This window comes from Pelobates fuscus, chromosome 1, assembly GCF_036172605.1.
Source record: "Pelobates fuscus isolate aPelFus1 chromosome 1, aPelFus1.pri, whole genome shotgun sequence".
NCBI lineage: Eukaryota > Metazoa > Chordata > Amphibia > Anura > Pelobatidae > Pelobates > Pelobates fuscus.
The window spans coordinates 381,898,378-381,923,290 of record NC_086317.1 but is presented as its reverse complement, the minus strand read 5'-3'; the positions used below and the strand labels follow the sequence as shown (position 1 = coordinate 381,923,290).

Here is a 24,913-nt window from a genome sequence, read left to right as displayed (position 1 = left end):
ATGCCATTGCAGGGTGATCCTTGTTTCAGTTTTGGTTTGCAATCATTATCCAAACTCCTTGTTTGCTGTGAAACACACATTTTACTTTCTGGGAAATACTATTGAAGTGACATTTAGATTGCATTATTTAGACTATGTTCTTCTGCTTGTCCACAGATGACAGAAAAACTGCTGGACCTGGAGAATGAGAACATGATGAGGGTAGCAGAGCTGGAGAAGACCCTTCTGCAAAGAGAGAAGGATCTAGTTATGATGAAGGTGGGTAGAGAGTAGGAGGACATTCTAATCATGCTTTCTTCTTACAGCTATACATGCTTTCACTGCACTGCATTCACTTGTAGCAGCTCAGCTTAGTGTGTCACTGATTTTATTTCTAAAAAGGTAACAATATTAAGGGACAAAAAATGTATATACTCCCTTAGAGTTACTTGGCAGATATTTCTGTTTCAGGATGTCCATGGCCTACGTTTCCCTTCTTTTTTTTATGGATAGTCCCGAACCATGACTGCAAGTTTATATATGCAGTCACATATTTTCTCTAAAAATATTTTCACAATGCACATTTTCTCTGTAAGATTTTTTTTTTTTTAGTTACAGTGTCTCATTGTTCTGTGGAAACGCTGCCTCCTACCGGTCACTGGTGGAACTGTGACACATACAGAATTTCCCTGATTTGAGCATAGATGTTTGCCTGCTTGTCTTTTCCCAGCAGCAAACCAATGTTTAGATTTATAAAGGACCAGTGTATTCCGCAGATCTGTGCAATAAGGTATTACTGCTCCCAGTAGTATGTCACCCTATACATGTACCAGGTCTTTCTTTAACATTAAGTTAATATAAATTCACTTATGGGAGTAAAAGAATGTCAATACATTTTGTCTGGATTATCTACCCTTTCAGGAAACCTATGAAAACACCAGTCACCAGGTAAACACGCTCCGAAAGCTCATCAAAGAGAAAGACGAGGCATTCCAGCACCTCCGGCAGCTAGAGCAAGCCAACGCCTTTCATCTGCATAAACAAGGGCCCGCTGGCACCGTCCCTGCAACTCTCATTGCCCCCAGCGCAGAAATCCCCATGGCTTCTGAATTTCCACCTGCCCCAGCTCCTGTTATGGCACCACCCCCACCACCACCACCTCCCCCGCCTCCACCACCGCCTCCACCACCACCTCCAATGCCAAGTGAGACAATATTTGTGGTAGTGCCACTCCTGTTACTGTTCATAGTGTTTAAGGCTCTCCATTTACTGTTTTTGTCCAAATGTAAATCTTTTTAACACGGAGATAATCATTATAAGATTCCCCAATGTTTTATTATTGAATAGCAGAAGTAGGGAAGTTTGAAACATTTGAAATTGATTGACGCAAGCCTTTTCTGTTTTTGTTTTTTCCTTCAGCTTAAGTAACAATGTCTATATATATATATATATATATATATATATATATATATATATCATTTTTTTTAGATTTTTTTTTTTTGCAGTGCATATATTAGGTACAAACAGGCTTGACAATGTCACTATATTAAAGGGACCACTCGAGTACTATAAGCACCTACTTTGCTTGCATTATGTTACTTTCAGCTGCAGCCACATGCAAAAATCTGTGTGGCAATAAGCGCTACCTTTCAATCATCACATCCAATTCGTACCAACCTTTCTAGGTGATCTGTTCGTGAGAACTTCTTTGCTGTAGCTGTTCACATGCATGGCATGACTATCTTTATTCATGAGAGAACCTGAATGGAGCTGTTTTGCATGCAAATAGAAGTTGTGAGCAATTCATGTCTTTTCATTGTTGACTAGTAAACGCTGAACTAGATATCCAGCGGCCCGGGGTGTGCTAAACATTTCCATTAAAAACAAAGGAAAAGGGCCATTTCCTGGTCACAGGAGAAGCTGCATATCTGCAGCAAACAAGGAAATACATTGGCGAGCTACCTAGGGATTCTACACATTCTTGTTGGCTCATTAAAGGAGCCAACAATTCAATGCAAATAGATATAAATAAAGAATACGAAGACAGCCCTGGGTGAGTGTACAAATGGACTGGTTCAATAAAAACGAGATTATATGTATGTGATGTGCAGAGTGATGCTAGAGGGGCAGAGAAAATAATTCATAATAAAAAACATTTTATTTCCAGCTCATCAGTTTTCTGAGATTAAAAACACACTTATAAATTCTAATATATTTTTCTTTCTATTAACAGGCAAATGTCCTCCACCACCTCCTTTACCGTCCTCCTCACCATCTGTTATTCTCACCATGGGCTTATCAGGTAAACATATGATTATATGAGTGGGATTTTGGCACATAAAATGGAGAGCTGCATTACAAGGAAATTGTTAGTCCTAAACATCTTGTTTACCAGCAGTGTATTTTTGTTTAATTTTTTAGCGATACGGATAAAGAAGCCCATTAAAACAAAATTCCGTCTACCAGTTTTTAACTGGACAGCTCTGAAGCCCAATCAGATCAATGGGACTGTTTTCAGTGACCTGGATGATGAGCGTATATTGCAGGTAAGGGGGATGGGGGGAGGATGCTCATATATCGATTCATGGTATATCAGTGCCCAGTGGAATTGTTCCAAATTTTTCTCAGCCATTGTTGTATTAAATGTGTGTGCCTGTATAGAAAAGTGATATTGACATGAATTTGATGCAATAATTTTTTTTTTTCTTCTTTTTAAAAAGATAACTGTATTATAACTTGATGTCACCTGGACACTTTTTGGCTGAGTCTCAAAACAAACACTTGGCTTTTTATTTTGTTTTCTGTACTGCAGGACCTTGATATGGATAAGTTTGAAGAATTGTTCAAGACCAAAGCTCAGGGGGCTGCTATTGATCTGACATGCTCAAAAAACAAAACATCTCAGAAAAGTGTCAGCAAAGTGACTCTTTTGGAGGCAAACAGAGCTAAGAACCTTGCTATTACTCTGAGGAAAGCAGGCCGGGCCACGGAGGAGATTTGCAAAGCCATCCAAACGTAGGTTTAATAAGCACAGTATTTTGAAAGGAAAATCCAAAGTTAAAATAAGATTTCTATTTCTACAGATAGATAAATGAGTAAATATTCTGTAACAATAGAATGACACAAAGTACATGGTACATACAATACGTAATTATTACTTAATAATAATTATTTCATCCAGTACATGCATAAATACATTGCCAGCACGAAGACTTGCTGCCCTCCTGTTGTTCCACTGAATTATTCAGGCACATGAGTTTATTGACTAAACACCAGATTGTGGCTATCTGACAAGTTGACTGCAAAATATAGGCCAAAATAGAAAATCTTGATTTTGTTTTTCTTTTTCTTTAAAGCTAATTTGGTACATAAACACTTTAACAGTGGTACCCAACCCAGTGCTTCAAAGCATACCAACCAGATTGTGTCATTGCCCCCCCATCTGATTCTGAACAGAATTTAGATATGCCTAAAAGCTGGATAGCTGGTGTGACTGGGAACCACTGCCCTAATATAGCAGTGTAATACAATGAAATACTGTATAGTGTAGGCAATTATGGAAAACCAGGAGACTGTGTGTAGAGACCTGCTTGTTTCCTCTAATTGCCATGACACCCCTGCTCTAAAGTGTTGTACCATTTAATTATAAGATTATTTGTCTCTTTGGTAAAGGTTTGACTTAAAAACACTACCTGTGGATTTCGTGGAGTGCTTGGTGCGTTTCCTGCCAACAGAGGCTGAGGTGAAGCTACTGCGGCAGTATGAGAGAGAGCGCAAGCCACTAGATGACCTATCTGATGAGGACCGATTCATGATGCACTTCAGTAAAGTGGAGCGACTGTCCCAGAGGATGTCAATTATGACTTTCCTGGGTAACTTCAATGAGAACCTGCAGCTGCTCACACCGGTAAGAATCATAAACCTAGCAGAATTCAATGCTTTATCCACCAAGATCATGGAGTTTACATTCTAACATCGCATTCTAAAATCTTATATAGCTAGTTCTCCACCATCAAACCAAATCATCAGAAGACCATTAACTTTATCCACATTATTTCTAGTTCTTGATAGGGTCCCAGTTACTCCTTGACCATACCTAAAGTAAGACTCTGCGGGTTATCTAGACATTGTCACAAGCATTTGTTTAATGTTAATCATTGCCACTTGTTACCAAGAGTTCATATTATTGTCTCACATTTTCTGCTTTATGTAATTTCAGCAACTAAATGCCGTCATTGCAGCCTCTGCTTCAGTGAAGTCTTCTCCAAAATTGAAACAAATGCTTGAGGTAAGTGAAGAGAATAAGAATGGGGATAGTGATCTAGGATAGGATCTCTCTGTGTGACATGTGAGGAAAAGTGCAGCACGAGCACATGACTATCAACACTTTCAATAGTTATCAGGGTGTTGAAAGGAACACTATAGTGTTGGACTGCATGTTTAGCTCCCCGACCTCCCTCAGATTGGAGATAAAAGGTCGATTTACTTACCTTTTCTTCATTACCGAACCGACTGGCCCTGCCTCCATGGCTGAGATGATTAGTGTTGACAATCTTAGCCAATGCAATGCTTTCCCATAGGAAAGCATTGGGAGGCTATTCAGCATGCGCAGCAAAATGCCATGCTGTGCCAATGCGTATATTCTCATAGAGATAGATGCATTGAATCAGTGCATCTCTTTGGGGAGTGTTTAGCAACTTCATGCAGAGCATCTGAGCAGGGGCATACCTGGAGCATTTGGCATCCTGGTCAGATTCTATATTTGGCACCCCCGGCTTAAAATCTAAAACAAAAAACAAAAAAACGCACATTTTTACTATTTATTTGGCACCGAGCCGTGTTTGTATTTTTTTAATGTATTTAGCACTGAGCAGTATTTGTATATTTTTAATGCAAGCACGTTTTTGTATGGAGTATCTGTGAGTAAATGTGCGGGTGTGTTTGCACGTATTGGCATTTGAATGCAGGAGTGCATTTTTCTGTAGTGTGGTTTTTGAATATGGTGGTGTTTTTATGTACTGTTGACATTTGAATGCAGGGTTGTATTTGTGTGTAGTGTAGGCGAAATGCTGAGATGCATGCGCATATATACACATATACTCACATGTACACACACTGGAACACATAAACAGACACATGGGTAGATACATGCTGTTACATAGAAACAGTCATACACAGATACTGACACACACATACAGGCACACACACACAGGCACACACACACACACACACACACACACACACACACAAACATACAGACACATTGATACAAACACACACACACAGATTACACACATACCAACACACGTACAGATACACAGACATACAGATTCACACATGTATAAGTGTGTTTGTATAGTAAATGCAGTGTGTGTTTGTATAGTAAATGCAGTGTGTGTTTGTATAGTAAATGCAGTGTGTGTTTGTATAGTAAATGCAGTGTGTGTTTGTATAGTAAATGCAGTGTGTGTTTGTATAGTAAATGCAGTGTGTGTGTGTTTGTATAGTGAATGCAGTGTGAGTCCTTGTATAATGGGTGATGGTGAGAGGGAGTGGGGGGGGGGGTGAGAGGGAGTGGGGAGGGAGGTGATGGTGAGAGGGCGGGGGAGGGGAGACGGATTAAATACCTTAATTCCCTGGTGGTCTGGTGGGCTCTCTGGTGGTACGGTGGCCATAATATCTGGTCTGCAGCTCCACAGAGCTGCAGACCATGAATCTCGTGAGACCCAGTCCGAGCTTTGCCGTGGTAACCCTTGGCAACGCTCTGATCAGCTCTCGCGAGACACATGGTCTGCACACTGCGGAGCTGCAGACCAGTGTCTGCGATGGGCGCAGGAGGGGCATCTCACCCGGCGGCATATCGAGCAAGCCGCTGTGCCCACTCCTGGTGTTGGGTCCTCTGGAACAGTCTTCCCTGGGCACCCCCCTAGTGAGTGGCACGCGGGGCGGACACCCCCCAGTACGCCACTGTGTCTGAGTGACTGCTAGGCAGCAATGTAAACACTGCCTTTTCTCTGAGGCTACAGACACCAGAACCACTACATTAAGCTGTGATGGTTCTGGTGACTATAGTGTCCCTTTAAATCATTACTCAGGCTATAGTTGTACACAACACCGGATCAGCCCTGGTTGGCTGCTCAGACAGCCTGCCGTCCTGACACCAATGCATGCTGGGATGACATGCTTCACTTCTTGGCAGATACTTTGTGTCGTGTCGCTTGTCATCACCCAATATCACATTTGCCAAAGTTGGACGATAACACTAAAATATAAAAGGATCATAATAAATTAAATATATAACATAGGCATGTTTCTTTCCAGGTCATCCTCGCACTGGGCAACTACATGAATAGCAGCAGAAGAGGATCTGTATATGGATTCAAACTACAGAGCTTGGATCTAGTAAGTCAGTTTCTTTCACAAGTACATTGTGTTGTGTTATGTTAATGTTTGGTTTCAGTGAAATAATGTGCAATTAAACCTCTTCCTGTGGGAATTTGTTGCTTTGTTCTTATGGTTTGTAGGAACACATTGATCTGTGTTACTGAGGCCATATCTTCATTCTGCGTTTAAATAGTTGGAGCAGCAGGATTTTTGGTTGAACACAACTTGTGTATTTTTCTTTCTGTACTAATGATTGTGAGATGTTTTTCTTCAGCTTCAAGACACTAAGTCAACAGACCGAAAACTGACACTTTTAAACTACATAGCGATTATTGCCAAGGAGAAATATCCTGAAGTGGCGACCTTCTGGACTGAGCTTCACTTTGTGGAGAAGGCAGCAGCAGGTGAGATTTTTTTCTTACATCTTGGGCATATTATTTATCAATGTATTTATTTCTTTCTTTTTTAATTCTTTGTTTCATTGAGGTAAATAGAATAACAATACAAGAATTCAAGGATTAAACATACAATGTACAATTAGTGTATAGCAATTCACAAACGATACATAATTTTTTGTATTTTAAGAACAGGCAGAAGCTGGCTCAACTGACATGCCTACATTAATATCTGGTGTTTTGATTGGAAAGGGAAAGTCAGACATGTGGATTACGACAAAACAAGCTTAATAAACATGTTATTTACTGCCTACTAGATGCATCATCAGCATTAGCGTAAACAGGCTAACAAGCGGAACTAGCAGGTGATTTAACCTCTGGCATCCTTAAAATTAAATATATATATATAAAAGGTGGAAATAATAGCGCAGTCTGGGCCACTTGCTACTCAGTATTGCCTTTAAACATGCTATAAAGCTAGGGAGAAGTAAGGTCACTGGAGCTGAGTGAACCGATTCATTAGTTCATAACACAAAATAAACTTAATAAAGAGAAATCACGTTGCAGGAGGTAAGTATGGTAGACAGCGTCCGCTTTAATCAGGGAGGAATCAGATACAAAGCTGTGTGCTGAGGTAGGATCAGCCGACTCCTAGAGGTGGAAACTTCTGAGTGAATGCGAGAAAGTCTTGTGGTGTGGTAACATGGGCAGGAGGGTTTGGCTGGTGGCTGGCATATCCACGCCCAAACAAGGCCCTCTTCTGGCCCCAGGCTTGTGTGAGTGCCTGCATCAATAGTCCTCAGGTTCCGGACTTCTCAGACACCTTGTCCTTTCCCTGTCCGTGGTAGATGGGGGATCTGGTTGGAGCAGACCGCTGGCGGCGTGCCATGCTCCTTACACAAGGTCGATGCAGTATCAATTAATTTTTTGGCCTATATGGCCTGTTTTTTTTTTTTTTGTTTTTTTTTTAATATATATTTGTCTTGCCACCTACATCATTTTTGCATGGTCACAAATCTAAAATATCTACATTTTATTTCCTGGCTCTTTGCTGTTTATACTTTGTTACCTATCTGTATGCAAGATCATTTAACTAATCAATCTGGTTATTGTACAGTGTCACTAGAAAATGTGTTACTGGATGTCAAGGAGCTGGGGAGAGGAATGGACCTGATACGTAAGGAGAGCAGTCACCATGACAACAGTGTCCTCAGAAACTTTGTTAGTGGAAATGAAGGGAAATTAGATAAGTTGCAAAAGGACGCTAAGACTGCTGAGGTAGGTAGACTTTTCTGGTTGAAAATAAGTTCTGTCAATATATGTGAATGGGAATCCAAATGCACTGGTTTTTTTTATACTTGTTAAAACTAAATTAAATATTAAGAAGAAAACCAATTTATTGCTGCTTTCCTAAATTCCTCAAAATTAACCATTTCAGAAAGACAAAATAGAATCATAAATCAAAACACATTAAAACCGTAGCCATTACAGCTGGTAGGGAACCCCTTGCCAATATATATATATATATTATTCCAACAATTGGTTAAAATGTGTCCGTGTCACAAGTCAGTTTTTCATTTTTAGAAGTGAATGTAAGTAACTTTATCAGCTAGAGAGATCCTTTGTGCTTTGCCAAGAAAATACATTTTTAGCAATCAAAATTGAATAAAGTACCAGGAAGCTTTTTTTCTTAGTAAGCTTAATAAATATCAATCCACCCATCCTATCATCCGTCTTTACATTCACAACTACACTAGGATTGAGGTCACGCTAATACAAAGACTTTACAGTATGGCAAGGGGAAAAAATCTTTATACTGTAAAACTCCATAGTTTGAGATTTATTGAGTACATCAATGTTTTAGGCCAGTATCCCTGGACTTTTGTAAGACAACATGTTTATGCTTTAAGTTGTACAAACATGCACAAACCACCAAACTAATTATCCCTTAACCTTCGCAAGCAAATATACAAATACCCCTCCTTCCAAAAAAATAAAATAAAACCAGGAATGGAATATGTGCCAAAAATGTATATATCTGGATATATTTATACACTGATCAACCACAACATTAAAATCACTGACCGATAAAGTGAATAACATTCATTATATCGTTACAATGGCACCTGTCAATGGGTGGGATATATTAGGCAGCAAGTGAACAATCAGTTCTTGAATTTCTTGTGTTGGAAGCAGGAAAATTTAGCAAGCGAAAAGAACTGCGTGACAAGGGCTAAATAGTGATGGCTAGAAAACTGGGTCAGATCATCTCCAAAAAGGCAAGTCTTGGGGGTGTCCCTGGTATGCAATGGTTAGTACTTACCAAATGTGTTGCAAGAAAGGACAACTGGTGAACCAGCGTCGGAGTCCTCGGCGTCCAAGACTCATTGATGCACGCAGGGAATGCAGGTTAGCCAGTCTGGTCCGATCACACAGAAGAACTACTGGAGCTCAAATTGCTGAAAATGCAATGCTGGCCAGGATAAAAAGGTGCCAAAAAACACAGTGCATCACAGTTTGCTGTGCAACTGCAGACCAGTCAGAGAGCACATGATGATCACTGTCCACTGCAGTGAGCATCAAAACTGGACTATGGAGCAATGGAAACAGGTTGCCATGTCTGATGAATCACATTTTCTTTTAGAGCAGGTGGAGGTGGATGGTCAGTTGCGTCCTTTATCCAGGGATGGCAGCACATTATGGGAAGAAGGATCTAGGCAATGTTCTGCTGGGAAACCTTGGGTCCTGGCATTCTTGAGGATGTTATTTTTACCACTTACACTACTTCATGGCAATGGAGTTCCCTGATGGCAGTCGCCTCTTTCAGCAGGATAATGCACCCAAACTGCAAAAATTGTTCAGCAATGGTTGGAGAAACATGACGAAGAGTTTAAGGTGTTGCCTTGGTCTCCAAATTCCCTAAATCTCAATCTGATTGATTATCTGTGGGAGGTACTGGAACAACAAATCCGATCCGTGGAGACCCCACCTCGCTACTTGCAGGACTTAAAAGAATCTGCTGCTAATGTTCGATACTACAGGGTCTTGTGGAGTACATGCTTCAACACATCGGTGCTGTTTTGGCTGCACAATATTAGGCAGGTTGTTTTTATGTTGTGGCTGATTAATAATATATCGCTCAGCAATACAGGAACATATAATGAAAGTAGATATATCACTTTCCATCTTTTATTATATGGCATGTCTTAACATCTGAGCGAAGTCCTCTGTTTATCTCCTTTCACCCTCCCCTTTTCCCAGGCTCAGATGTAATTCACTGTGCTGTCAGAACTGAACTGTATCTCTTGATCTCTCCTCTGCAGGAAGCATATGCAGCTGTGGTGCATTATTTTGGAGAAAATCCAAAGACAACGCCTCCTTCTGTTTTCTTTCCAGTATTTGCCCGTTTCATCAAATCATACAAGGTAGAAAAACCAAAGACTGATGGTTATATAAATGGGTTGTGTGTGGCTGTGTACTGTTAGTCTGTCTTTGGAATCCAAAGAACAGGCCCTTTCCTGCAATTGTTTGAACAGGAAAAGGCCCTTAGTCAGGGTGTGGCCACTTAACGAGAGAAGACATAACATTCTGCATGTCCTGCAACAGGGAACAGGCTGCTCTCTTAGGGTTCTAAGCACCATATAACTCCTGCCTTCTTACCCTTTCTAGGCTGTGTTTTGTAACTGTACAGACTATCCAGTGGTTGTTTTGTTACTCATGTTTACAGGCAGTTTTTGCCCATTCGATATCAAGAGTTTGGTGCAAGCCCTAAAAAACGTCATCCCAGGTTTATAGTTTTGTAATTTTGATATGAATTATTTTTGACGTACTGCCTGATGTTTGACACCTTGAAGCCTTTATCAGTATTGCACACTTTACTTTGTTTTCTTGCCCACCTTTTATTTGTAATACATCAGCTAGTGTTTCTAAAAGCTTCTGGACACATTCTCTCTGAAATTACCAGAAGCTCTGGTACAAAACTAGTGGCAGCACAAAAGCTTGTTCGTTAAGCTGGGCAGGCTTTCTGTTTTGATGCCATGAGTTGGTATTGTTTTGGTGTGATTAGGAAAAAAGGCATCATGCAAATATTTTTTTTTTCTCCACCCAGGAAGCCGAGCAAGAGAATGAGATGCGCAAAAAACAGGAAGAAGTTCTCAGAGAAAAAATGCTTGCTCAAGAAGCAAAGAAGTTGGATCCAAAGGTATTCTTACTTTTAATTTACATGAAGGTGTATTGTTTAAAAAGGAAACTATAGTGCCAGAAAAACAAAGTTTTTTTCCTGGTGCTATAGCTCCCTATAGTTTCCACCCCCCCCTCCCCCCCCCCCCCTTGCGATCTCCACCGCCCGTGGTGCAGAAGGGGTTAAAAACCCCTTCTGTCACTTACCTGTTCCAGCGCCCATGTCGCTCTGCGCTGGTTTAGTGGCCTAACCACCCGTAAGTCCCTCTAGTGGCTGTCTAGAGGTGGAGTTAATCCTGCATTGTAATTATTTCAGTTTATAATTACAATGCAGGGCTAAGGGGCCTGGGGAAGTGCACCCAGACCCCTTCAATGAACTGAACATATGTGCCTATAGTGTCTCTCTAATGCTACTGTCAGGCCATTGAAACATGCTGTATTATGGATGGAGACCGGTATTTTGAGGTGTACTTTGTGCCAGGACATGACCTACTTTTGGCTTTTCTGCCATAAAGGAAGATGCTTTTCTTACACTGTTTGGCATTTTATTGTGCTTGTTCTTTACTTTATTGACATTTCCCTGAATGGTGAGCGGAAATACTGTTTTGTAGACCACCAGACATGCATCATTTGGAAAAGAGAGAGAACACTTCTCAGGGTTCAATTCATTGCAGCTTATTCTGAAGCCTTCGGTTAAAGCAAAAATGTATCTGTTTGACTCTGTGGTATGGATCATGGTCCCTAATACAGAGTACTGAGCAAGCTCCAGGTGTATGGTTCGTAGCAAACATTGCCTAATGCGTTGGGGCTGGTCTGTCTAGATGTCAGTCAATTTCTTGTTTTGTAAAAAGATTTACAGAGCATAAAGAGATTGCTCCCTGAACAGGGGTAGTTGTCCTCCCTTCTCTTACTTTATATAAGCTAATCATTTCAGACACTGTTGGTATGATTTCCATCTAAAAACATCTAGAACCTGTTCTTTATTAAATGCGAGATTTGCGGTTCCCATATACTGCCAACTCACTCAAACACAGAAACAACAATTTTAATTCCTGAAAAAAAGCAATTGGTCCATGAAGTCTGCCTATTTCTTTTTTTCTCATTTTATTAACAATTTCCAACCTAGATCCCACCAGCAGCTTTGTGTCTCCTTGCCACAGATATTTTTGTTTTCTTAACTGTGACATAGTTCCTCAAGGGACTAAATAACAATATAAATAATAAAATAAAAAAATCCTTCTTCAACCACAGTATGATATTGCCTTTTTCTTTTTTGCACATGGTCTCATCCTATTCTCAAAAGTGAAATATTTGATTTCATGGTTATTGTGGAGTTAATTGAGAATTCAAAGTGAATTTTAACTTCAAAGGCAAACTGGAAACATTCTCTATCATGGGTTTAGTTCAGCTTCACTGACCTTAAATCTGACATTCACCTTAAATTCCCATTGATTCCTACATTAATAAGTAACCCTGTAAGTGAAAAAGGATTTGGTCGGACAATAATCATGCTCTGAGCTTTATATGGTGTGAACATGTTTGTGTTTTGTAACTAGCCCTTACACCATGCTTTTCTCCCCCTGCCAAAGTCTCCCGTCCAGAAAAACAAGAGACAACAGCAAGATTTGATTGCTGAGTTACGCCGGCGGCAGGCGAAAGATCACCACCCGGTGTATGAAGGAAAGGATGGGGCCATTGAGGACATAATCACAGGTGAGCTTATGTGCTTTGAAATAATAAGCAATACATTAATTTGCAATTCTCCCTTTTAATGCATAAAGGTTTTTTTCCCCATGCTGGGCCTCTTACCCCAGAAATTTGTGTGACCGTGTCCGTAATCTTACTGTGTACATCTCTCTCTCTCTGTTCCCCCCCATGGATGCAGTCCTGAAGAGCGTCCCCTTCACAGCCAGGACAGCCAAGCGAGGCTCTCGCTTCTTCTGTGACACATCCCTATTTGAGGATTCAAACTGTTAAGCCCAATATCTTTTAAAACTATGGAAAGGTACATGGATTCTTGCAATGCATGCACTGACTCTTCTCACAGCTGTAGCAAGGTTTCTCATGTAGGACGCTAGAGTGCATGCTCTTATTCATTGGAGAGGTTTGCCCCTTAATTCATCCCTATATTTACCCTGTAATTACTAATGCTTTCACTGTGTCTGACTGCATGACACACGTTTTATATAGATGTAATGATTTTAGATTCATTGAGGCATGCACAAATAAACTCCAGGTGAGATGGCCTATAAGAAATTCCCATTTGCACCCAACTAAATTATTTCAGAACCAAATAATTCCAAGGGGTGCAAAGAGGTATTAACGGTTTAATATGGAGAAAATGTTTCATGAAATTGCAATTTTGCTCCATTTGATAGCCCAGGATCTTTATTGAGCTTTTTTTTCCCTTTGGTGATAATATGGTCTAAATTTAAGCTGCCATGTTCTACAAATGGGTGCCAGGAGCCATCTTACCTGTTTAATTGTGTGCGTCTCTATGGATTATCTTCCAGCATCTCTGCCATTTAACTAGTTAACTGCTGGAGAGTGCATGACCTGTCGGAATGCAAAGCATGACCATCTTCAGTCTTCCTTTCATAGTAAATTGTAATAGGTTCTGTGGATTCTGGGACACAGGATTCAAATACAGGATACATGCAGATTATGCTTGGTCATCACGCATATATAGACTTTGAATGAGGACCTGGGTCGTCTTAAAATCTATTCCTATGTGTGTTACATGTGAATTTTCATTTTATCTCTCAGATTAGCACCCAAGAAGAGTCATCTCTAGTTTCCCATCCCTTGCAGAGGGTAAGACACTGCCCAGAAACGGCTGTTAAATGCACCCAGAGCTTGGCTAATGCAGACTATGCTGCTTGTGCTTAAAAAGAGGTCTTTCTCTTTTATAACAAGCCTCTGCTTACATCATGAAATACAGAGGTTAGGCCATATGCAGATCTTGTGGGACAACAGCAAAGGGTCTTCCTGTACTGCTTTTGCACTTATTTGCTGCTATGATTTTTGTAGCATAACAATTGGTTAAGTACCACAGTTTGAAAATCTTGAAATAGTAACTCTAGATTCACTTGGAAAATATAAGCAAGGTCTGAGGTTTTTAGCTCAGGGCTGGCTAACCTCTACCCTCCAACTGTCCTTGGGCAAGTCCACATATTGTTTTATATCATCGGTAGTAAGAATGGCTGTAGGGCAAGGTGTGGACATGGTGAACAACCTAAGTGCATTTGATAAGGTGTTGCCTTCTATTTAATGCCGTATTTTATTTAAATCCCTTTTTTAAAAAAAAGATTTTGCTGTACCCTCAGCCACATTTAGCCTTCCCTTATTACAATACCTTTTTCTGACTAGCCTCAACTTCAGTGTAGTACACAGCTCAGCCAATTAAATATTCGTGTGAGCTGAGCTGCTGACTTAACCCTGGATTTACCCCCTGGATTTTACCCATTGAGCTGTTCTTGAATGGTTTAACCCCAAGTGTTGCTTCCAGCACTGGTTATCCAGTTCCCACAGTGGCACCCTGCTTCTGAAATTGAGTTTCAGGAAGCACAGAGTACTGCTGGACAGGGTCGCCACTGATTGACTTGAGCAGTCAACATTTGCTTTGAGCCGAATAGTAACTCCCCAAAAAACAATGTACCAGTTTAACCCCTTCAGGTAAGAAAGTGCCCAGGGTGACAGTAGTGTTCTTTTACATTTCAGAAATATTAATAATAATAATTTTAATATCCCTTCGATCTGAATAGCAGGACATAAAAAGTACAGCCCTGTAATGCTGCAGGAGAAAAAGCATTTAATTAATCAATCAAGAACAATCACATAAATTCCACCTACTGCTTAGCAAAATTTCCATGTACTGCCCATGTAATCATAAAGATGCATGTGCAAGAAAACCATGTGAATTTGGCTAGTTACACCTGCCTACTTACATCCGATGAGGGAGATTGTATAGTCTTTTCACACCCAGTGCTTGAATATAATGTAAAAAACAAACAAACAACAAGGACTGGGCACCGGCATAAGGTCCAGGGCAGGTTTCATGGATAAAAACAATGTTTGTGCTCAGTGTGAGCCTTTATCAAGCTAATAGAACGTGTCCTGGTTCACACAACCTCTCAATGGTAAAAGGTTCCTGGTAAGATTAGTACATCGATTTATAGCCAATCATAAATACACTTGCTGCTTCTGTCGCATTGCTTTCCACTGCCAGTGCTTCTACTTCTTTCACTAAAACACTTTGATTTATTTATTTATTATTTCAGACCTCCGCAAGCAGCCCTTCAGGCGTGCAGATGCAGTACTCCGGAATGCCTGGCGACGCATCTAGTGCCTTTATGGCATGGCGTCCTATGGAACTTTTCTGTGTTTCATCATTGCCCCATTTTGGCTGTTACCATTAGGATGGACTGAGTGGATCTCAGCACAGACATCATTCCACAGCACGTTTCAAGGGAATTGAACATGCCAGGACACTTCAAAAGTGCCTTAAAGCTACAGTATTACAGAACTATTTTTAATTTCTTTTATTATTTATATATTTTTTTACCATTTTACTGTAAATATTTTTGTAATGTTCTCTCGACCAATCGTTTTTGGCCTCTGTGGAGGTACTGTTGGTTGCAAAAATTGAAGAGGAAAAAAAAGGAAGTGCCTTGTAAGTGTTTATAAAGTTTGTTGTTTTTTTATGTAGTTGGGTAGTCAGAACTCTAATATAGTCTAAGGTTAACACTTTCCATTATGGAAAGTGCTGATAATGCAACAGTGAAACTTTTTCAGCAGAGAAAGAGTTAACATAGTGAGACCTGTTTCTCTGTCTCTCTTAAATTAAACATTGTCGAGTGTTGACAGGGAAGGGATGGGTCCAGAGAGATTAAAAGAAGCCATATGCTATGGAAGCAAGGTGATTGCAGGATATGTGCCGGTACTGAGCTGTACCAGATGTGATAAGTGTAAACTCACGTGCATTTTCTTTTTAAAAGGACTTTGAAACATTGTACATAAGGCTGTGATTTAGTAGCGTATAGCCACAATGTCCCATCCTTTGTATATGCGTATTTTGCAAAAATATGGCAAGCCCATTTTGGCCATCTGTGACTGATATTCATTCTAGTTATGGGCATGTAAAACATGGAGCGCTTTGCATGTACAGTTTTCTAGGGCTGTATGGCACAGTGCATTTAAGAAGTCTATTTTTGACTGGCTAGCAGTTTGAACTCTAAGGAGATCTGCATTTCTCTGCAAGGAAAGGTTTAAACCTTTTGTCTTAAGCTTTTATCCTGTCTATCAGTACAGTCATTGTTATATGCAGAGTTGGTCTCAGTATAGCAGCCCGGAGTTTAGTAGAATAGTTTGAGCTAATGTGCAATATCACTTAGTATATTGAGCCAACGCTTGTCAAGAATGCTGCCACGTTTACACTCCTTCAAAACTTTTTCATGTTGGTAATTTATTTATTTCAAAACAAGTGTGTATATATATATCAAGGATGGCTAATTAATGACCAGTTCCATCTCAAGCAGCAATTCCAAAAAGCTGCAGAGTGTTTTAGAGATATTGCTCCTTGAGCAGACATTCCAGTTAGACACACAACTTACCCCACTCCCAGTTAGTACGACCCATGCAATCTGTGCACATGCTTCCAGTGAAAACAGGATCTCAGATTTTACTCTTTCACCAGAAGCCTATATTACTATTCATTTCAGATCTCTGTTTACTAATAAAGTGCCAAATAAGACCAAATTCTGCAGTACCTTCCCCGACCGATCCATATTGGTAATAACTAGCGAATGTTACCAGAAACCCCAGATATGTGGTGTGATTTGTAAGACTGTGTATGTCAAATTGACCTGCACCTTTGTTTTTACTGCTGGTTAAATGAGTTGTAATATTTAACTTAAGACGTGGACAGATTTACTCCTCACTACAGGAAACCGGCTTAGTACTGGCAGTAGTTAGGTGTGCTGTTCATACTGTTTTTATGCTTTTTATTTTTTTTAAACAAATATGGAGACAAAGGGTGAGCACCCCTGTTACCAGCCAGGTGACCTTATTTAAGAGTATAAGTTGCAAGCCTTCTCAGCTTGTAACTTTCACCCCAGTGCCTTTACTACTTGTGAATATGACCTCACTCCTTGTTCTTACTTTAAAACTAGACCAAAACACAATGCAACTATGGATTACCGTTTGTATTCTTGTATGCAATGCAAATAATTACCTGTGCTTTCATTTATTTACTTCCCCCTAAACCAGTCCCTCTATCATGTGCAGTCATGCACCTTATTCACTATTCGTTTAAAAAATACACTACAATATCATCCATTTAGTTGGGTAAAATCTTTGATTCCAGCAGCAGTTCCCCTATACTGGCCTTTTGGATTTTTAAAAGACAACTTTGTTTTTATTTGTAATAATTTTATGTCTCTGTATTTTTTTAATCACTTATATTTAACAGACGTTCATCTGGCCCAAACTGCTGCAAACCCTGACATTGTTACTTATTATGGTTAAGCAACATGCCAGGCTGGCACAAGATGCCACATATTGTGGACACAGTATTAATGGCTTTATTGTTTGACACAGAATCAGATGTCTGTCTCTTGGGTATGCTTCATTTTTTTTCTTTCAATTTATCTATTCCAGTTTATCAGCCAGTTTAACGTGTAATTATTCCATTGTATCATTCATGTATGAAACAATAACTTGTGCATGTAAAACACATTCCTACCCTCCAACAATGCCACGGTAAACTCACTGCACATCCTATTTGCACCGCGGTGACTTGTATTATCGCTGGCATTGGAGGAGGTAACGTGCCTTTTCTCAGTGTATTAATCTTGTACAGTATATTATTATTTTTTAATCGAAAGAAGCCAGTACTTGTTTGCTACAGGTCATGCTTTCAGATTGTCAGAAAAAAAGGCTTTCGGCTCTGAACCTTTTCATGTTTTTGTAACAATAAACTTGGAAGGAGCTTATGGTGCTGTCTGGGTGTCCTTTGTCTCTTTTCCGGGATGGCTTGCGGAAGTGGGATTTTTTTGTTTTGGGATGAAGAGGAAATACCTCATGAAGTATAAATGGAATCTTTATCTACACATACATACTACTGCTAATGATGATTTTTAGCAGGTTTTGTCACAAATCTTTCCAACTCAGCTGTTGGAATTATTAGAGGGGGAGGGAAGAGAGTTGTTTCTAAACTTTTTGGGTGATAAGGGAGGTCTGTGTAGGGGAACCCTGGGAAGAGTAGAAGGTAAAATACAGTCATAACACGTGTGTATATATAGTTGTGCTTACAGCATGATATAGGTGGAGATTCGAAGGACATTTGCAAGACCCTGACTGATTAAAATAAAATTAACCCAACTATTCAAACTCCTTACTAAATTAGCACAAAGAAAGAAAGGACCACACTTAGAGTGGCGCATAAACAGAGAGTCCCAGTATAAAAAAGGAAATACTGATCACTTACATAAAACAAATAATACAACTGATGAAAAATAGGACAAAACATATATAGCACAATCCTCATGTGGAGAGGGTATTATATAATGTATTAGGATAATGATGACCTAAAAGTCAAGAGACGTAGAAAGCATACACAGCAAGCTTGTGATTGCACACTCATATCCTGCATGTCAACGATCATAATTCACCGTAAACCACCATCCTTATGTTTTACATGAGTTTTCAAGCAATATCGTAAGGTGTAACATATATAAGATCCCACATACTTAACCACAGAAGTAATGTTTTAAAGGGTTGCGTCAACTTTTTATCGTTCCGGTTTCTTTATTTATAGTGCCCTTTTGAGCACTGGTTAATAGCCCCCTTATTACTGCCTAAAACTTTTTATTGTAAATATAAAATTTGCATTGCATAATAAGCTGCAATCCATGATAACATGCAGTGCTGGGTGAAGATCTTCCATATCAGACACCTGGCTGTGTCACTCAGTTCCTCTCTATGGTCCAGTCAAATGCTTCTCACTTCAAAAATCAGAAGTGATCATAGTGTTTGGAGTAACCCTTTAAGAATACTAGAGGAATGGAAAATACCATGAGGAGCTTGTTAGCTGCAAATATTTGAAAGGAAACACGCATATTTTAATTTTGTACCTAATACTATTGGTGTTCCTTGTTCATAGCATTTCAATCTTTCCTTACATTCTGCTTTTGTCTTCTAGCCAATTATTTATGCATTGTACAATCTTAAACTGCACAACTGGGATTACAGTATTAACATTTGGCACAGTAGAGCTATACTGAAATCTTAACAAACAGTACATTTTAAGGGCAAACATTTTTTATTTTTTTTTTTTGCGTAATCTAGCTCAACTTGCAGCTAAATCCACTTCCTTTAACCCAGCAAATACTTTGTTGGCGCTTGTTGTTGGCTAAACTTATTCTATAGTCACCAGAACAACTTTAGCTTAATGATGCCGTTTTGCTGTATATATCATTCCCCTGCAGACTCACTCCTCAATTCTTGGCTATTTAGGAGTTAAATCACTTTGTTTAAACCACCCTAGACACCCCTCCCTGCATGTGACTTGCACAGCCTTCCAAAACACTTCCTGCAAGGAGTCAGCTAATGTTTACACTTCCTTTATTTTAAATTCTGTTTAACTTAGAATTTCTCATCTCCTGCTCTGTTAATAGCTTGCTAGACCCAGCAGAAGCCTCTTGTATGTAATTAAAGTTCAATTTGCAAATCAGGAGATAAAAACTTTAAAAGTTAGTTACATCGGATTGAAAATGAAACTATTTTGTTTTCATTCAGGTTGTGTCAATCACAGCCAGGGGAGGTGTGGCTAGGGCTGCATAAACAGAAACAACGTGGAAAATGTATTCATACTTACCGTAATTTTCTTTACCTGGCTATTATTCATGGCAGCGTATACACATGGGTTAGCTCCTCCCCTTACAGCCGATAGGACAGGAATAAAACAAAACCTTTAAAAGGCGTATCCCTGCATAGGTCCCTCAGTCAGTAACAAGCTCCTACAGAAGAAGCAAAACCAACACTGGGTGGGTAGTATATGCTGCCATGAATAATAGCCAGGAAAAGAAAATTACGGTAAGTATGAATACATTTTCCACTTTCCTGGCTAATCATGGCAGCATATACACATGGGAATACCCAAGCTTACCAGGGAGGGACAGAAACATACATAATCAAATAATCAGAACAATTCAACAGAGTTACTGACGTGATTTCCAAATTGCGCCTCATTGATTGCTTCAATGTCCAATATGTAATGCAGGACAAACTAGTTCAAAGAGGTCCAAATGCCAAATTTAAAAAATGTTAGCAGAGACCATTGCTATGGAAGCACACGATGCTGCAACTGCACTAGTGGAGAGTGCCCCCGAAATCCTTTGGTACAGGAAGAGAATGGCATTGAAAAGCTTTCAGCTTAGGCAGGATTTCTGGTGCTAAATGCAAGACAACCATATCCTGTTGAAGTTCAGTGAATGGGGTACACTGGATCAAGCCTGGAGTTTACACATTCACCTTGCTGAGGTACCTGCCACCAGCAACAGCACCGTCTGCGCTAACATCATGGAACCTCCTGGTAGATGTTCGAATGATTGTTTAGTCAGAGCCTGTAAGACCAGTGGTAGGTAACAAATGGACTTCAACACCCTCAGTGAAGGCTTGCGTTTAATTACTGCTTACATGAAGCAAAGCACCAGAGGCTCCAATATTCAATGGGTACCCTGCAGTACAAGTAGAGAATGACATTGATAAGCCTTCACCTTAGGCAGGATTTCTGATGCTAAATGGAAGACAACCATATCCTGTTGAAAATCAGTGAATGGAGGTAAACAGGATCAAGCATGGAGTTCACATTCACACATTCACCTTGCCGAGGTACCAGTCACCAGCAACAGAACTTTCTGTGCCGACACCATGGAAGCTCCTGCTAGAGGTTCGAATGGTGGTTTAGTCAGAGCCTGTAAGACCAGAGGTAGGTCACATATGGACTTCAACACCCTCCGTGCAGGCTTGAAATGAATTGCTTCTTACATGAAGCAAAGCACCAGGGAGTTCCAATGCACAATGGGTACCCATCCATGTGGAAAGTGCCAATCTGTGCTCCTCTAGAGTGTTATAATTCAGACCATATCAAGGCCTGAATGAGGAGTAATTCCAAACTCTATTCTTGAGACCAACAGACAAATGCATGCCAAGTTTGTAATCTGTAAAGTATTTGTAGGACTGTAAGAGGATCTTAATGGCCGTCTCAGGGATGCCTATACTTCTAGACACCAGCCTCAACACGAGAGCTTAAGGATCTTGGTGTATCAAGGGACCTTGTAAATTGGTCTGGGCGTACTGGAATATCCCTTAGGAGGTTCCAGATTCATCTTACTCATCATAAGAGTTTAGAGTCTACTTGGCCTTCCACTGTCTCTTTTGAATTTCCTTTAGGAACATTGAAGACAGGACAAATATGTACATCAGACTGAAATTCCAAATTTGAGTGAGTGTATCCTGACCTTCAGCATTCTGGTCCTAAAAACAAGAAAAAAATCTTCTGGATCTGGTAGTTCCGAGAAGTGGCCATCAGAGCTACATGGGGTATCAGCCAAATCTGAGTCAACCCTGAGGATATGTCTGGACTAAGTTGTCATACCACCTTGACCACCATTACTTGGCTCAGGTAATCAGCAATTGTATTCTGCGCCCCTGGTTGTTCTCCTGTGCCCTGCTCATCATGGGCTGTAATTGCTTTATCAATAAGTGGCTGTGAGACCCACCTTGACGATTGATATAGGATACATTTGCATTGATATTTGAGCACTTGTTCTTCAGTAACCTTCCGAAGTGAAGAAGAGCCCTGAAAATGACACATTCCATGAACTTGGATGGAAATATTGTTCCTTACCTTATGCATAGACCTTGCGTAACATGGTCCAGACAACGTGTATCCAATCCTTGAAAACTGGAATCTGAGCTTACAATTGCCCAATGAAACCCAGAGACATATTCTCTCCTTCAGCTACCAGGTAAGGTGCAACTCCACTGATGGTGACATAGTCAGTGGCTGGCTCCAATTCATCTTTCTCTTGTTGAACTGAGATAGGAAGGACCCTTGCGGAATCCTGAGGTGCCATGGAGCCCATCTGACAAGTCTGATGGTGGAAGCCAGGATTCCTAGTAGTTGCATCTACTTTCCAAGCGAAAATGAAGAAACTGGAAGAGAAAACTTCCACCATCTGTGGAACTGTTCCTGGGATAGGGGAAAGCAGAGTATATAATACTCCACCCAGAAAAGTCATCCTCTGAGCTGGAGTGAGACTGCGCTTTTTGGTATTCGTCAAGCAGCCAAACTTCAGGCTGAAAGAACTCTATCCCTCTGTGCGCCTGCCTTCTGTGGGTCTGAGGCTACCAGTAGTAAATCATTCAGATAATGGAACCAGGTGGTGTTCTGGACTCTCAATATCACTATTAGCACCCATAAGGTTCTTGGGACTGCAGTGAGGCCAAATGATAGGGCACGGATTGGAAGTTCTCTTCTACGATAATGCTGAAGACCTAGGCTAATTGGAATGATAATAAGCATCCTTGAGATATATAAAGATAAGGAACTAATGAAAGTATTTTAGAAAATTGGGCAGACTGGATGGGCCGAATGGTTCTTATCTGCCGTCACATTCTATGTTTCTATGTTTGTCCTTCCAAATTGCTGGGGATATGGATCTGATTGACTCCATTCCGAAGGCTCTGTCATTCTGCCTATTGTTGGCCCTTCTTAGGTCCAGTATAGACTTCCATGTACCTTTACTTTTAGCATCAGAGGACAGGCGAACATAGTCCCAGGAACCGCTCTTGTTAAGGGACCTAAGAAATCACATCTTGGTCCAGGTTTCATACATACTCCTTCTGTGCTATACCTTTGAGTTATCTGTCTGAATTCTCTTGTTGGTATAGAGACTCCTGTGTCTGAAGAAAAATTCCAGTCTATATCCATCTGGACTATTGATACCACCCAAGTCTCCAGAATGTGACGAGCCCAGGTATGTCTGATCAGAAGAAATAAGGCTCCTAGTGCTGGAGGATAGACAAGTTCATTGCTGAAGAGCAAAATGACTGCTTCATAGCTCTATTAGAACCTTGAAAGGCAGATTACCAACTGCCACGAGTTACCTCTGGAGTATACCTTGCAGGGTCAGTAATTCCATGTATTTCAGAAATGCTGGTCACTGGAGGTTCTCCTGTCTGACCCTGAGGAGCCGGATTCTTGGATCTTCAGTCCTGATGTACAAATACCTTGCAGCCCTCAGCTGCCTTGTAATGGATTCATCAAAAGCTTTCCCAACTGCTGTAGATAAAGCCATTTGTTCAAGAAATATCCTAGTTACATTTAAGGAAGCTTCTGTGAAGAAGTGACTTGTAACCTGAAGACTCCAGACTGCATTTTCAATCTTGGCTCTTAATATCTTTATCCACAGTAGCATTTAGATCTTTAAACACACTTTTCATGGTTCTAGAAACAGCAGTGAAAACTACAGCTGGATGACAACCTGCATCAGCAGGCGTATCAATTTGGACAGGTCTGTGTCCACTTTTGATCCATAGGCTTGCGTAAAATAAAGCCGAGTTGTCAAGCGGTAGCATCATCCCACCTGTGATGTGTCTGCACCGGAATAGGTGATGCTGAAGCAGCCACCTTATGGAGACAGAGCATAAATGTTTTCTTACACTGCTTTATTATCAGAACCAAAACATGATGTAGATTTAGAAAATACCTTGTAACTTTCCTTTGTAAGCTATGCCAGCATCCTGTGGTTGTGCAGCTATAGGTGAAGCTGAAGAAGTTACCTTCTGAAGATAGGCAATGCCCAACAGTTTCCTACCACTAAATTTCCATCACCATCAGAACATGGTTAAGTCAATATCTTGCAACTTCCTTTGTAAGCTCTGCCAGCATGTCCTGTGGCTGTGCAGCTATAGGTGAAGCTGAAGAGGTTACCTTCTGAAGACAGGCAATGCATAACAGTTTTCCTACCACTGCATTTCCATCACAATCAGAACATGGCGAAGTATTAAAGTACAAAAGGGCACTGTCAAATTATATAACCCTGAAAACAGTCAAACAGATTTAAACTGGAAACAGCACTTACCCCTGTCTGGAGAACTTGTAAATACTTTAAAAATAAGTTTGGGATGTTTACAGTAATTTTCCCTCCATTTTAGGTACTTACTGGCAATTGCCCTAATCCAAGATGGCTGCCACAATCTGCATTCCCATAATGCAAATCATCGGTATTGGGCCTTTAAGACACAAACTGCACATGCGCAGGCGTCTTCCAAGTGTATTTGCTAGCTAGAGACCGGGGAGAGAGCTCGGTCTGTAGCATGGCCCCTGAACACCAAGGAACCGGGAATAAATCACCGGGACCGACGGGAAGCATAAAGTAAAAGTGCATGCAAGGTGATAAATAGGCAACAAGGTGCAAAAAATAACCAAAGTTAAAGGCATCTTAGTAAAAAAAGGCATCACAGCATAAGGCAGTAAAGGCACAGCTGTATAATGCATCACAGTTTAAATGCCTTACAGCATAAGGCACAGCTGCATATTGCATCACAGTTTAAATGCATTACAGCATAAGGCACAGCTGCATATTGCATCACAGTTTAAATGCATTACAGCATAAGGCACAGCTGCATATTGCATCACAGTTTAAATGCATTACAGCATAAGGCACAGCTGCATATTGCACCCCAAGTTTAAAGGAATCAGAGTGTAAAAGTACCACAGTATATAAACACCACAGTAAACAGGCACCATAGCAAAAACAAATAAAATACTGAAGAGAAAAAAAACCTACATGTCCATGAGTAAAGGGAGCAAACATGCTCACATCCTAAGGGCTGTAGGACAGGAAAAAGACTGAGGGACCTATGCAGGGATACGCCTTTTAAAGGTTTTGTTTTATTTCTGTCCTATC

At 40.4% G+C, this 24,913-nt stretch overlaps 1 protein-coding gene across 5 annotated transcripts in view; it reads left to right on the top strand.

The window, feature by feature from the left end:
* LOC134567547 (formin-like protein 3) overlaps positions 1-17,860 on the top strand; it is a 126,687-nt gene extending 108,827 nt beyond the window's left edge. For 3 of the 5 annotated variants that reach the window (XR_010084021.1, XR_010084020.1, XR_010084019.1), the window contains 16 exons: positions 157-258; positions 901-1,183; positions 2,213-2,281; positions 2,401-2,525; positions 2,792-2,994; positions 3,652-3,886; positions 4,199-4,267; positions 6,301-6,381; positions 6,638-6,767; positions 7,876-8,036; positions 10,082-10,183; positions 10,867-10,959; positions 12,527-12,650; positions 12,823-12,942; positions 13,704-13,751; positions 15,218-15,305. Coding sequence is in view for 2 of the 5 variants with exons in the window: in XM_063426039.1 (XP_063282109.1) it covers positions 157-258; positions 901-1,183; positions 2,213-2,281; positions 2,401-2,525; positions 2,792-2,994; positions 3,652-3,886; positions 4,199-4,267; positions 6,301-6,381; positions 6,638-6,767; positions 7,876-8,036; positions 10,082-10,183; positions 10,867-10,959; positions 12,527-12,650; positions 12,823-12,914 (1,869 nt within the window). In the remaining 3 variants the exon portion in view is untranslated. Of the gene's footprint in view, positions 1-156; positions 259-900; positions 1,184-2,212; positions 2,282-2,400; positions 2,526-2,791; positions 2,995-3,651; positions 3,887-4,198; positions 4,268-6,300; positions 6,382-6,637; positions 6,768-7,875; positions 8,037-10,081; positions 10,184-10,866; positions 10,960-12,526; positions 12,651-12,822; positions 12,943-13,703; positions 13,752-15,217 lie in introns of all 5 variants that reach the window. The other 2 variants (XM_063426039.1, XM_063426040.1) reach the window with 2 other exon arrangements.
* The last annotated feature ends 7,053 nt before the right edge of the window (positions 17,861-24,913 follow it).